General features: G+C 40.9%; 1 protein-coding gene across 1 annotated transcript in view; it reads left to right on the top strand.

Annotated features, from left to right (window-relative positions):
- The window catches only part of nectin1b (nectin cell adhesion molecule 1b), a 165,018-nt gene that overhangs the window by 132,266 nt on the left and 20,250 nt on the right, over window positions 1–12,502 (top strand). The window contains exons 8-9 of the mRNA XM_073483120.1: window positions 1,572–1,668; window positions 10,444–10,545. Of these exons, the coding sequence (XP_073339221.1) occupies window positions 1,572–1,668; window positions 10,444–10,545 (199 nt within the window). The remainder of the gene's footprint in view (window positions 1–1,571; window positions 1,669–10,443; window positions 10,546–12,502) is intronic.

Genomic DNA, 12,502 nt, shown 5'->3' with positions numbered 1-12,502 from the left:
AAGATTTGGATGAAAACACAGTAAACATTGTAGAATATGTTGGCTGAAGGCACATTTTCTGAGAATAAAATGTCAGTTTGGTCAGTGCACGAGGTTTTCATCAGCTTTTTTGTTTCAGCACATTGAAGAAATGTCATGATTTGGTGTTTCAGTGTATGCACAGGGCTGATCGAGGCTGAAATTTACATTTTGTCTCCACCTGTATCAGACTCCAGTCAGTCAAAAGCAACAGATTACAACACGTTATAATGAGCACGCCGCTTTACCTGCGCAAACCGCATTTCCACAAGACTTTGTGATTATCTGTCTGAGAGAAAATGGATGCTTCTCTTCTGAAGGCTCTGCGATGGAAGAGGTTATTGTAGCTGAGGGAGCGTGCTGCACGCTGCCTCTCTGTGAGTTTGCTGTGCCTCTGTGCTGCAGGCAGGCTGAAGAGGGTGCCACATGAATCTGGCAGTGGCACGGCAGCCCTGTCTGGAGACAAGGTGATACGGACTGGAAATAATGAGCGTGAAAGAAAGAGTTAAGAGGTGCACTCATGCACAAATTTTCTGCACATTAAAACGCCGGCTTGGCCTTGCGGAAAGGTCATGTTATTCAATAAGGACGTGAACCAGTGCGAATGGGAGGCGGGAGGAGCCGGAGATAATGCATGTAGGTACACAGCTCAGTGTCTGTGCTCCACTTCATTATCTTTGATCACTCCTGATATCATGTCAGAGGATGGCAGATGACATCTGACTGCCAGCATGTTTGAGGGAAGGGGTTTTCTTTGTAACGATTTTGTAGCAACAGCCCTTCTGCTTCCTTGTCTGAAATAATTATCCGGATGCACTTCAAAAGAGTTCAACATCAAGCTCTCAATTACGGCTGTCTTTCCTGTTCACGATTTAATTTTCCTTTTTATTATCACATGAACGACTGTGTGCCGGAGCGGACCTTTAGCGCCAGTGAAAACTTCATTGTTGATTTGAAGAAAATAGTTGTTTGCTGTTCTGTTAATGGCGGCATGTAAATGAGGACAGGTGTTCAGCTGTTGAGGCTTTGTTCTTCCCCAGGTGTGTCAACAGAGGGGTGGGGTGAGCGCCTTGGGATTAGGGCATGTTAGTAGCAGGGATCCAGGGAAAAGTGGAGAGCAGAAGCCGCCTGCCGAGCTCTCTGAGTCACGGCTCAGGACGACATGTCAAACAAACAGTCGCTGCGCAGCAGGCGGGGTGTTTGTCCGCGTGGCACTCTGGATGAGGCTCAATCCACCCTGAGGACTTGACTCACACATGCCCTTCTCCCTGCCCCCTATACTCCCTCCATCCCCATCTCCTCACCTCAGTGTCCAATTACAGCCCACTCTCATTAGCACAGTGTCTCTCCAGCGAGAGCCTTTGAAAGGGCAGGGGGAATGGCTGCCGCCGCAACAAAGCCACCAACACGAGGTCTATCAAAATCCAACGAAAGAGTGAAAAAGGCAAGTGCAGGCAGGACATCTCATTATAGAGTGCTGTAGAAGGTGAGGGCCGTAAAGAGTGGCGATCCCTTACTGTGCTGAGTGTCATGTTATCTTTTCACTCTCTTAACAGGACCGACCTCCCACCTGCCCACAAACCGGCCCCTCCCCCGCCCAAAAAGAAGAACAGTGACATGAAGGGACACTTGACATCCGATGACATCCAGGTAAGATCCGACTTCTTATCTCCTCTTCCTCTTTTTTATTTTGTATTTTTGTCCTCTCTGACACAAAACTCTGAGAATTTCCTGATTTCTGTCTCTGATTTCTGCAAAATATTGTTAAAAAGTTAAATATACATTATTCAATTGACATCAGAAGTCAGACAATTACAGAACATTTATAATTAAGGGTGTTACAACTTAAAATCAAAAATCGATCGGAATGAGTTTTTAATTCCAATCATCGAAATCAAAAGCAGGGTTGGTGTTTCTCCCAGCGTAGTTTTCCCTCCCCCCCGCCTACACTCGCCTGTCCAGAGTCAAAAAAAAAAAAACACTTCAAAGACTACACAGCTTGCTCACCGTTAGCCTGCAGCTGCTCCTACACTGTGCGTACGAAGACCATCAACTGACTGGTAACAATCCAACAGCGTCTGAGATGATTTATTGATTTGTTTCATTGGAGGATTTACTCAGGACGGGTTTGACAAAACCAAACTCGGTAACTTAAATTCCATCTTTTTGTTGTGTTGAATCACCAAGGTTGTTTTTTTTGTTTTGTTTGAATCTCTGGAAACTTTATCTTATTTTGATGAAATATTATTCTAACTTGTCTAACCCTGACCTGCAAAAAGCCACGAGTATAAATCCGAGCTGTAAAATATGAAGCTTTTTGAAGAAGAATTTGAAAAATGTAAATGACAGTAGTCAGGGCAGAAAACCATCTGTTGATCTGAGGAAGCCAGATGCAATTTTTCTTACAAAGGCAAGGTTGTCAGTCTATAAAAAAATAAATAAAAATGTTTACAGCAAATCAAGGATTTTCGAGAATCGTGACGCCTCTATTCTAATGCAGCTATATAAGCTATTTTTTTTTTACTTGATAAGTAGTTTTACTTTGTATCAGTTGGACTTGTGAAGTCAGTGAAATATCAATTCAATGACAGGAGGCTACTTACAGTATTTCTCTTCTGAGTGTTTCTCACCATCTTCTCTGTCACACAGTTTCCTTCAGCAATCCGGTTACAGTACAATTAGCTGAGAGTGCTTGAACATCTAAATATAGAAATGTCTCATTCTCCGAGCGAAGCCACTAACACGTAACATAATTACCAATCTGGCGCTAATTAATTTCCCTCTTAATAAGTAAAATAATTGTAAGTGGGTCATTTTTGGCATAAATACTGACCTCGTGCTGAAGCATATATATTAGAAAGTATATGTCTTATAATCAGCCGCTGTGAGTCCTATTGGGTATACGCAGCATATGTCTGATCTGAGACATGATCCTTGTATGTGTTATACTGTGATAATTAATTATACTGTATTAGGACCTCATTAGAAGAGTCATATAGATCACAAAAGCATCACTCAAGTCTAATTTCATTTCACAGAAGGGTTTTGAATTTGAATCAGCGGTTTTACTGTTGAATCAGAGACAAACTGAAATGTCAACATGGAGTGGATTAGTGAGGAGAATCAGATCACTGGTCCGGGTCAAAGAGGCAAAATACTAACTGGGAAGACCCGTGTTCAATCCTTGGCAGCACCACTTTGATGTACAAACATGCAGAGGGCTGGAGCAGTTGCAGGATGCACGTGTGTAACGTCCTCCTGGTGGATTTCCTTTACTGGCAGGTGAAAAGAAGCAGAAAACGCTGTCGGCACGTCCAAAAATCCATCTGAGAAGGTTTGAGTGTGTAGTGTGAAAATATCCCAGCAAACACTGAGACACTGTATGATCGATGTTCAAACGTCCAATCAAAACATCCCAGTATGGTTCAAAAATAGCTCCACAGCGAGTGACGTCAACTGGACGCCCCAGCAACAAACAGGCTTATTCAGCTACTCTGCTATATTTACGTACACACAGTCCATTCATCATCCTCATACATCCAATAATTGAGAATAATAAGTCAACTTAGTCTAAAACCAGTCTCGTGGTTTAACGTCCTTTGTTACTTCTTCCCCTCATAAACTTGTTGCTCTGTATTCTACTTCACCTGAGGTCTAACTCGTCTGGTGTGTAATCAGCGACAGCTTGGATCAAGACTTTTGGTTCTATCAAACACAAAAGGATTAAAATTATGACACAGGGATATAATCCACATGTAGATATACTTAAATGGAATAAACATGTTTTTTTTATGTTTAAAAAAGGGTGTCTTTGTACATGGAGTGGACATCATGTTCTCTTTTTTTAACAAAATACATAAATAAATAAAACATGTGATTTTGTCATAGCAATAATATGATCAATATTTCCTAGTTATTAAGAGAGTTCTGGCTGAACCATGATTGGACGTGGAATAACCATCTGGTCATCCGCCTCACAGTTAATGGCGTCCGTTATTGGGGACCATTTTTGGCCAACGTCACCGTCCAACAAGTGTTTGCTGGGATACTATTATAGTAGATTTTGGAGGGTGCTCACAGCTGGGAAACATTAAAACTAATTGTGGATGTTGGTGAAACATCTCTGAAAATGAAAAAAGAAAACAGCTGCAGCTTTGTGTCTTTGCTGTTTGATTGGCAGTGTCAGCCTAAAGTTGCAGGTTAATTGCCTTTGCATGATGAGCATAATATCATTTCCTGTTCGTATAAAACAGTCAAGTATGCTGATTTCTGATATCTATACTGAAAGAGTATACTATAAAGATTAATGTATAGTGTTTAATGTGCACGACTAATCTGTACCGTTAACCCAAGGGCCAGAATAAATGTAGGCAAAGTATGTTTCTGCAAACCGAGGATACGTTACAATTCTTTATGTTGCAACTTTATTTTTCTTGAGGTTCAGTTTTCTACTTTATGTTGTGACAACGCTGTGCTTATGATCTGGTTAGGTTTAGGCACAGAAAACAAGAGATACAAGATAATATGTTGGCTATAATACCTGTTTTGGTTGCCACAAACACAGCTGGAGATGTCCTGAGGTCTTCTAAAAAGAATATCCAGTCCTGTCACACTTACAGTCTTGAACAGCAGTCACTGGCTGGGCAGCCTCCTTACCTGTGATATGACAGGTTTTGTAGAAATGTCAGCATGGTTCTGTATGCAGGCCTGTGACACGTAGAGATGTGAATGTATCAGTGGTTTGCAGAAAATGTTAACTGCCTATGTTTTATCCTGGTGACAGGAGACACAAGGCTCTCTGCTGAGTTAAGGTAGCTGCAGTGCCACCACTACAGACCTGCAACTTAATCCAAAACAGAACCTCGAAATGTGAACCATCTCTCTCCATGATCACAGCACATTGCACAGCTCCTGTGCTGATTGGCTCCTGGCCTGTGTGACCAACAGTTTTAATCAGCTGGTGGCCACACAGAACAATATTCTTCTGTCGAGCTCGCATGAGAACGTAATCTGTATGTTGCATTAGGCTGTTTATATAACACAGAGTCAGTACCGTATAAAGGATTCAGGGAGACTTTCCTGGTTTTGCATCAACCTCCCCAGTGTGCTGGCTGTAGATTTGCCTATAGCACAAACAAACAAACATGTGCAATAACAGTACAGTATGTGCATTTCAAAGGTGGAGTCCAGAGTCTGCAGAGGTCACAGTGAGGTTGCTGAGACCTCTAGTGTTGTGAAGGACTGCTGTACAAAATAATTGCCTGCTCCGAATTGAGGAGATAAAGTGTGAGAAAGAATTATTAGAATCTGAATAATTGAAGATTCACCTAAACGCCGAGTTGGCCACCGTGTATCAGCACTGCCGAGATTTTAAATCCAACTTTATGATACTCTTTATAGCTCCAAGGTCAAACTCCTGGACATGTGGGCAGAGGAAGTAATGGAGGAAAAGAGAAAGTAATGAGCTCCCCTCCCCACACAACTACTGCAGAGGAAGTACTTGAGCAAGGCAGCTAATGCTGGACTCACAGGTGATTAGTAGAAAAATGAGGCTGTAATAGGCACTTAACAGGATTTAATGTGTTCAATTTTATGGCTGTGGTTGCTTTAAAAGAAGTTGCACGCTCAGCAAGCTTGCATCTGGAAAAATAAAAGTAAGCAAAACAGGAAAACATCACAGCAGGTTCGTGACACGATGGGTGAAGTAGGCACGAATAAACAATAATCACCGATGCATAAACAATAAGCATCGCTGTAACACAGGTAGGCATGCACTGAGCAGGATCTATGTATCAACACACCAGAACACTTTAAGGTTCAAGCTTTCAGGGGTCGTTTGTATTTATGGTCGTAATTCAGTCTGCACAGAAGGTCATGATGTAAAAATAGCTGCACCTTCAACAGTCACTCATCATCTGTTTCTGTTTCCAAATGATCCAAAGTAAAGATCGTTAAGAAGGGACAAACTGAGCTACAAATCATGAACAGGAAAGCAAGTATCTTCAGTCTCACCTTCCTCTCCTCAGCTGAACAAGTTCCTGCCCCCAAAACATGTCAATCATCCCGATGAGCCGTTTCTTTAAATGACTCTGAGATAATCAGCATCTGTAGAGCCAGCAGACAACAACACAGTTCTATTTATGGCCCACTTTATTTGTGAGCCGCTGCAGGGTGAGCTTCATTTCTAACATTCTTCTGGAGTCTAAGAGGTCAGCAGGGTTGGGTCGGATGATTACTTTTTAATGTAGTCAGTTACTGAATACAAATTATGTGGCGATTTTTTGTAAGTAGTTGCAAGAAAATGTAAACTAAACTCAGGACTTTTGGTTCACTTCTTAATCGAAAGTGAAAATACTGCAATAGTAAAAAAAAAAAACCCCACAAATATTACTTTTTCTATTTAGCATCCCAAAACTTTTTCACACAAATATAATAATTTACGCCTTTACAGCTCCTCAAATCAAAACATCCTCACAAATCTGTCCTGGCTCCAGTGTAATGTGTGCAGTGATGAAATGTAACTGAGTACATTTACTTCCCTCCACCACATTTTGGAGGTGAATATTGTACTTTTACTCCATCACGTTACTCTGCAGATTGAATGCTGCAACAGAGTCAAAGCTAAAGTTAAGTATAGGATAACAAATATGTTTACTTTACTTTTACTTGTACTTAAGTACATGTAATATCAGATGTTTTAAGACTTTCACTAAAGTATTATTTTTATGGTTTTTATTGTAAACATCTAACACAATATCTTTACTTTTACTCAAGTATGACTTTTGGGTACTTTTTCATTATCCTGACTGTGTGTACTCTGTGGGATGATGTTTCTTAAAAGTTTTTTGTTTTTGCTGTGTGCTATTTTTATGGTGAGCTCTTGTAACGGTCTTTTAAAGTTGAGCACATACTGAAAATGTCCATCCTCCATTTAAAGTGTAAAGAAAAAAAGCAAAAAAAAAAAAAACTCCATTATCATCTCTACAAAACGAAAGCAAATAGTTACAGGAAGGGAAAGTGATTCTTGAGAAAGAAGTGAGTTTACTGCTGAGTCTTATTCCCAGATCATCATGTACTGACATTTCGGGTTAGAATAAAACATTGAGACTCAACAATTAATGTTGAGTGTTATCTTTCTCCAGAATCTCTTTGAGTCACCATCAATAAAACTGGCAACCTGAGAGGAGTAACTCTGATATAAAGAGGAGCACATTCAGCATATTCATCTTGATGTAAAGGTTGTATCATTTTAAAACAGACAAAGACATAATAAAAAAAAATAATCAAGTAATCTTTGACGATTTAACTACGATCTAATCTAAGAGCTGCTTATTTATGTAATCAGATTACATGATCACAACCCTGGAGGACACACAGTGACCAGACCAGGTCTCCTCCATCACTCACTGTGAGAGAGTAACTGTTGGACGATCTGGTCGTAGTCTTTCATGACAAAACCTTACGTGAAAGAAATAAAAACATAGTGACAGTTTGTGAGTATTGCTGCTGACCACAGCCTCTCAGTCTAAATCACACTGAACATCAATGACTTTTGAGGAAAAAGTTCAGATCACAAGTGAAGAGCCGCTCAGTGATGGGCAGGTACAGCAGTGTATCCTGTTACTGAACTGGAACCTGAACGAGTTGGATTTTACAGCTTTATTTCAGCATAGGTTGCTAGGTGACTCCGCTGGCCTGAAGAAATTGGCAGCACTGTGCTTTTATTATTGCCCAATGCACAGAGCAAAACTGACAACGCAGCCAAAGTATCAACATCTGCGCTCGCTACATCACAGACGTGCGTGTTGCTGTGAGATGGACTCGGAGAGCCAAACAAACAAACAGCCATCCAGGGGGCCGATGTCTTTATGCTCCCAACAAACGTTTCCTCCAGCTAATTGTGTGTGAAGCCTGGTACTCAGCTCACCGCTCTAGCACTCAGCTCTTAAATTCTTCACCTTTTGATGTAATATGAATGGAAAAGCTCACACCAACCAAGTGCATATTGACTGGCATTCAACAGCTATTTTTCAGTGTCAGAAAAATGTGGATCAAATAGAATTTGGCAGCCTTTTGATCCCTCAAATTGAACAGCGTAGAGGTGTGCAGAGGAAAAAAAGTGTTCAACATCTATTATGAATCTCACATTCATTATATCATCATTGTTCTCCATGACATTGATTTCTTTCATTCACTTTTATTTCTTTTCCTTTGTCCGACTGGCAGATCTGACGTTTAAAGTTTAGCGAAGGTTTTTTGAGTGTTCATTTGCAATTAGAAAATTAATTAATCCCTTCATGTCGTAAAACGTTTCCTGAGCCTCTTGTGAATATAACACCATAAAAAACCTTTAAAAGGTATTTGGCTGTCGGCAGCATCAAACTTTGCATTGTGATAGAGCCGGAAGGATCAATTAGGAACATGCTGTGAGACTGGCGACTTGTTGAAGCAAAACTACAGAGGAGCACTTTGCCCCCACCCGCTCTTCTCATATGCTGCAAAACACCAACTAGCTGCACCTTGAATTTTAGAGTAAGAGGCTTAGATATATGACTTAGCCCCCAACTAGTCTGCTTAACGGTGGGAGGAAGAAAAAAAAAAAAACGTTAGACAGCTGTCATGGTGTTCTCATCTCTTTTGTTATCATGCCTCTTTCAAAAGAAGAGCCCTGGGTTGCAAAAATTGTCTAAGAGTAGTTTCACAGTGTGACTCATGTTGTTTTGAGATATATAGTGAAATCGGATTGGTTCCATCATCTTCACCCTTCATTTGTCTGCTAATGTGCCCTGCTCTCTTTTAAAATGAATGACTCCCTAATTTCCTGCTGAATTTTTTCTAAAAAGTCCTTCTGTCACCTCTGTAGCATAAAATCTTTGGCTCTTAGATCGACATTTAAAGCTCTTATATTATAGAAAGTGAGATTTCCATGCCTTTTTGGTTATAGAGCGGGTGTAGGCGCTGGATAACCTGTATTTAGACAGCGTCAGGTTGTGATATCAGGCCACGCCCCCCGGCACTGCCATGGTTACAAAAACACCTGCAGAGCTGACACAGAAACACAGTGGGCGGTGCCCGCTCATGCCTGTGAGAGCTGACCAATCAGAGCAGACTGGGCTCTTCGGGAGGGGCCTCTTAAAGAGACAGGCCTTAAAACTGAGCGTTCAGACAGAGGGTGAATAGAGGTGCTGCAGCAATGGACAGTATGAGAAAAATTATGTATTTTTTTTACTTTAAAACATTTTCAAGTAGATGCCCAAAATAAAAGTATGAACCTGAAAGTGGGCAAACAAAATAATGTAATAATAATAATAATAATAACCTCTTTAAACACTGGTTTCAACACAATAATGCACAAAACAGTCCATTATAAAAGTGGCATTAGCGTTAATATTAAATAACTTAATTACTGTTTTAATATAATCTGATGTAAAATAAAGTTGACTTTGAATTCACAAATGTAAAAGTATAGACCTCCTGTTTGTTGTGAAATTGTAGCCTATTTAGCTTTAATAAGCAGATCGCTTTGTTCGAGAGTAAAGAAACATTTGACACATTAAAGAGTCGTCTTCGCTTTTGAAATATAACATTTCTACATCTCAGACTATCATCTAGACTCGACTGCAGTCCAGTTTGAATCCTTTTTGAAAGAAAATCTTTCTTCAAAGGCACCTTTGCGGGTAGATGAGTCCAAATTTGAGTTCGACAACATCAAACCATTAAAAGAAACCTGCAGAGTAAACAACAAGACAGGGAGTCCAGTCTGTGATGCTTCTGAAAATAGTTCATATTTTCATGTCTGGCTCTTATTATAAATAGAAGGGAAAAATATTATTTTACATTAATATACAAAGGTGATTTCAAAGAGCTTCTTCCATATATTGACAACCTGAGTTTGTTGAGCTGTAATTAATCCGCAGGATATCTGTTCTGTGATCACACGTCACCGTCATGTATGAATTATCCCGGCGGTTCCTTCCTTCAGTGGTTGTGAATCACAGCAACCTCTTTTCAGTTGCTTTGGCATTTCTGCTCCACTATTTCAGAAGTTTGCATCATACCTTTGTGCGCTATGGAAGCTATTAATTTGACAAAACATTTTTGATGCACTTATAGTTCACTGGAGCAGTTAAAGTTCAACCTGCTGTCAGGCTGTATTCTCTGTCGGATTTCACTTCTTGTTTGTGTTCATTACCACTGAAAAAAAAAAAACAGTTAAATGTGAGCAAACAAAGTCAAAAAGCTTTCAACATAATATTCTGCTGCTGGATTGTGTAGCTCTGAAATAATGCAACAAAGGTTCAGTGACTGGATAATTGCTCAGTTAACCTTTGTGAGGCTTGCAGAGCGGCCCCAGTATCAACTGGTTGGATTGTCTGGTTCTGGAGCTCATTATGAGTCTTGCTGAGCTCTCGGTGTTTCCTGTAGGTGGTTCATCTCGACAAGGATGAGGAAATGCAGAAGCTTCCTCTTCAGCCTCCTTATTACGACATGGCGCCCTCCGAGTCGACCCCCTTCACTGATAAGCCGGTGAGTAGTGATGCCATGAGCGGGTTCAGAGGAGCTTCTCTATGAAGGGGTCACCCACAGACGCTGCCTTCGGCCAGCAGTAATTGCCGGTGAAAGGGCGAACTTTCTTGTGCCATAATGCCTGGAGGTATTTGAGAATTGATTTATGAATGAAATGCAGCAGCTGAATGCATCCTGAATGTCACTGAGGATCTTTAACGTAGCTGCTTCCGTCCTTGCTGGTCTGGTAGACGGCGGCCTTTCTAACAAGCTGACCAGTAAATCCACTGGGAGCTTTGACTAAGCTCCTTATCTCATCATTTACATCAGCACCACTCACCTATATAAACCTGGGCCGGCCGACCTTTTCTCTCTCTCTGTCTCTCTCTGTGTGTGTGGACTGTTTCACGCTCTGACCCGAACGCTCTCCACCCGCTCTGCCCTCTGCCTCACCTCCCCCTCCACTCCACCTAATCTGCCGTAATGACTTGTGTGTTTGCATGGCAACCGTGTGCAGATGAATTGCAGTGTGATGCTCTACAGTACATCATCGCCCCTGAGTGTTAACTGTTGACTATGAAGTGTTTGCTGTGTTGTATCTGCTGACTGTGGTGAGCCTCCCTCAGTGGAACAGATGCCTGAGTGTTTTACGGGGCTTTATTTGCTTTGGCTGGAGTCGTTTTCTGTTAAAGAAAATAAAAGTCATTTGGATTTGGAGACAGTGTGTGCACATGTGTAAGCTTATGTGTTGCGTGTGAAAGCAGGTTCTTTTACACTTGCTCTATCAGCCATACAATACGGTAGCAAGGAGGAACAATAAGCTTGAAATTGGTATTACCATCGCTACTGGCAGTGCTAATGAAGGTAAGTGTCATGCATTGTGTAACAAACAAACACCAGCTGTTGGCGTAAAGAGGAAAGTGCATCCTGCAGACAGACTGATGACAGCGGCATGTGGGCGTTAATCTTAATTCCAGCACACCTTGAGCCTCCACACACTGTAAATTTTCTCATTGTGTTCAGATACACTTGTCAGTTTAATATCAAATCAACATACATCGCACTGTCAAAACCATCTCTGAAGTCATAATCTTGAGTTCAAGTCTTGAGATTTACAGGACAATATTTTTCTTTCTGTTAACAAGTCGGGTAAAAAGACCAAGCAGTGACCATCTGTGTGTCCATGTCCGCTTCATAATGGATCCATCAGCCCAAGGTTTTTTGTGCACATCCATGACTCTGTGCTCAAGGACTTTTTGTGGGGCACTATTTTTGAAAAAAACAATTTTATCAACTACTCTGTTTTATACTGTTATTGACATTTGGCATTTTACAATTTGTGTTACAACACAGAAAAAGCCATTTCCAGCAATTCGCTTGGCTAAAAACAAGTCTGTCTGCAGACACTGGCTCAGCACCGGCTCAAAAACTGACATCCATAGAAAAGTCTGGCCTCACCTTGAACCAGAGCGTATGCAGATTACTTCTATACTATCCACCAAAGTTAGGCACAATACAAGATGAATAAATCTCCTCTTTCTTATCTTCACCGCCACTCAATGGCTCAACTCTTTGGAGGGGAAAGGGGGACAAGTTTTATTTTGTGTGGTGGTAAAATAAATAAAATAAATAGATAAGAAATGTTCTCAATAGAGAAGTCGTAAATAAATAACAGCATTTAAAATGCGAAGTTTGAACTCACCATCCCATTTATTGTGTCCTGCCTCAGCAGTTTATTTATAAAGTCTCTTAGAAACACACCTCATGTTTTTTAAGTTTTTCATCCCTGATCTGATTTCAAAACAGCAGGTGAGCCACATGTTGTTAACGATATATCAAAAATAGCAACATCAACGTGGCACCAAGATGACATCGCAACAGCCAGGTGCACTTACAAACATTTATGAAACAACGTAGTAGATCGACATTTAATAGGAGAGGCCGCATCACAGTTAGTGTGTTTACAGGAGGGATGTCG

This window comes from Pagrus major, chromosome 2, assembly GCF_040436345.1.
Source record: "Pagrus major chromosome 2, Pma_NU_1.0".
Lineage (NCBI taxonomy): Eukaryota > Metazoa > Chordata > Actinopteri > Spariformes > Sparidae > Pagrus > Pagrus major.
This window is presented reverse-complemented; position numbering and strand designations above follow the sequence as displayed.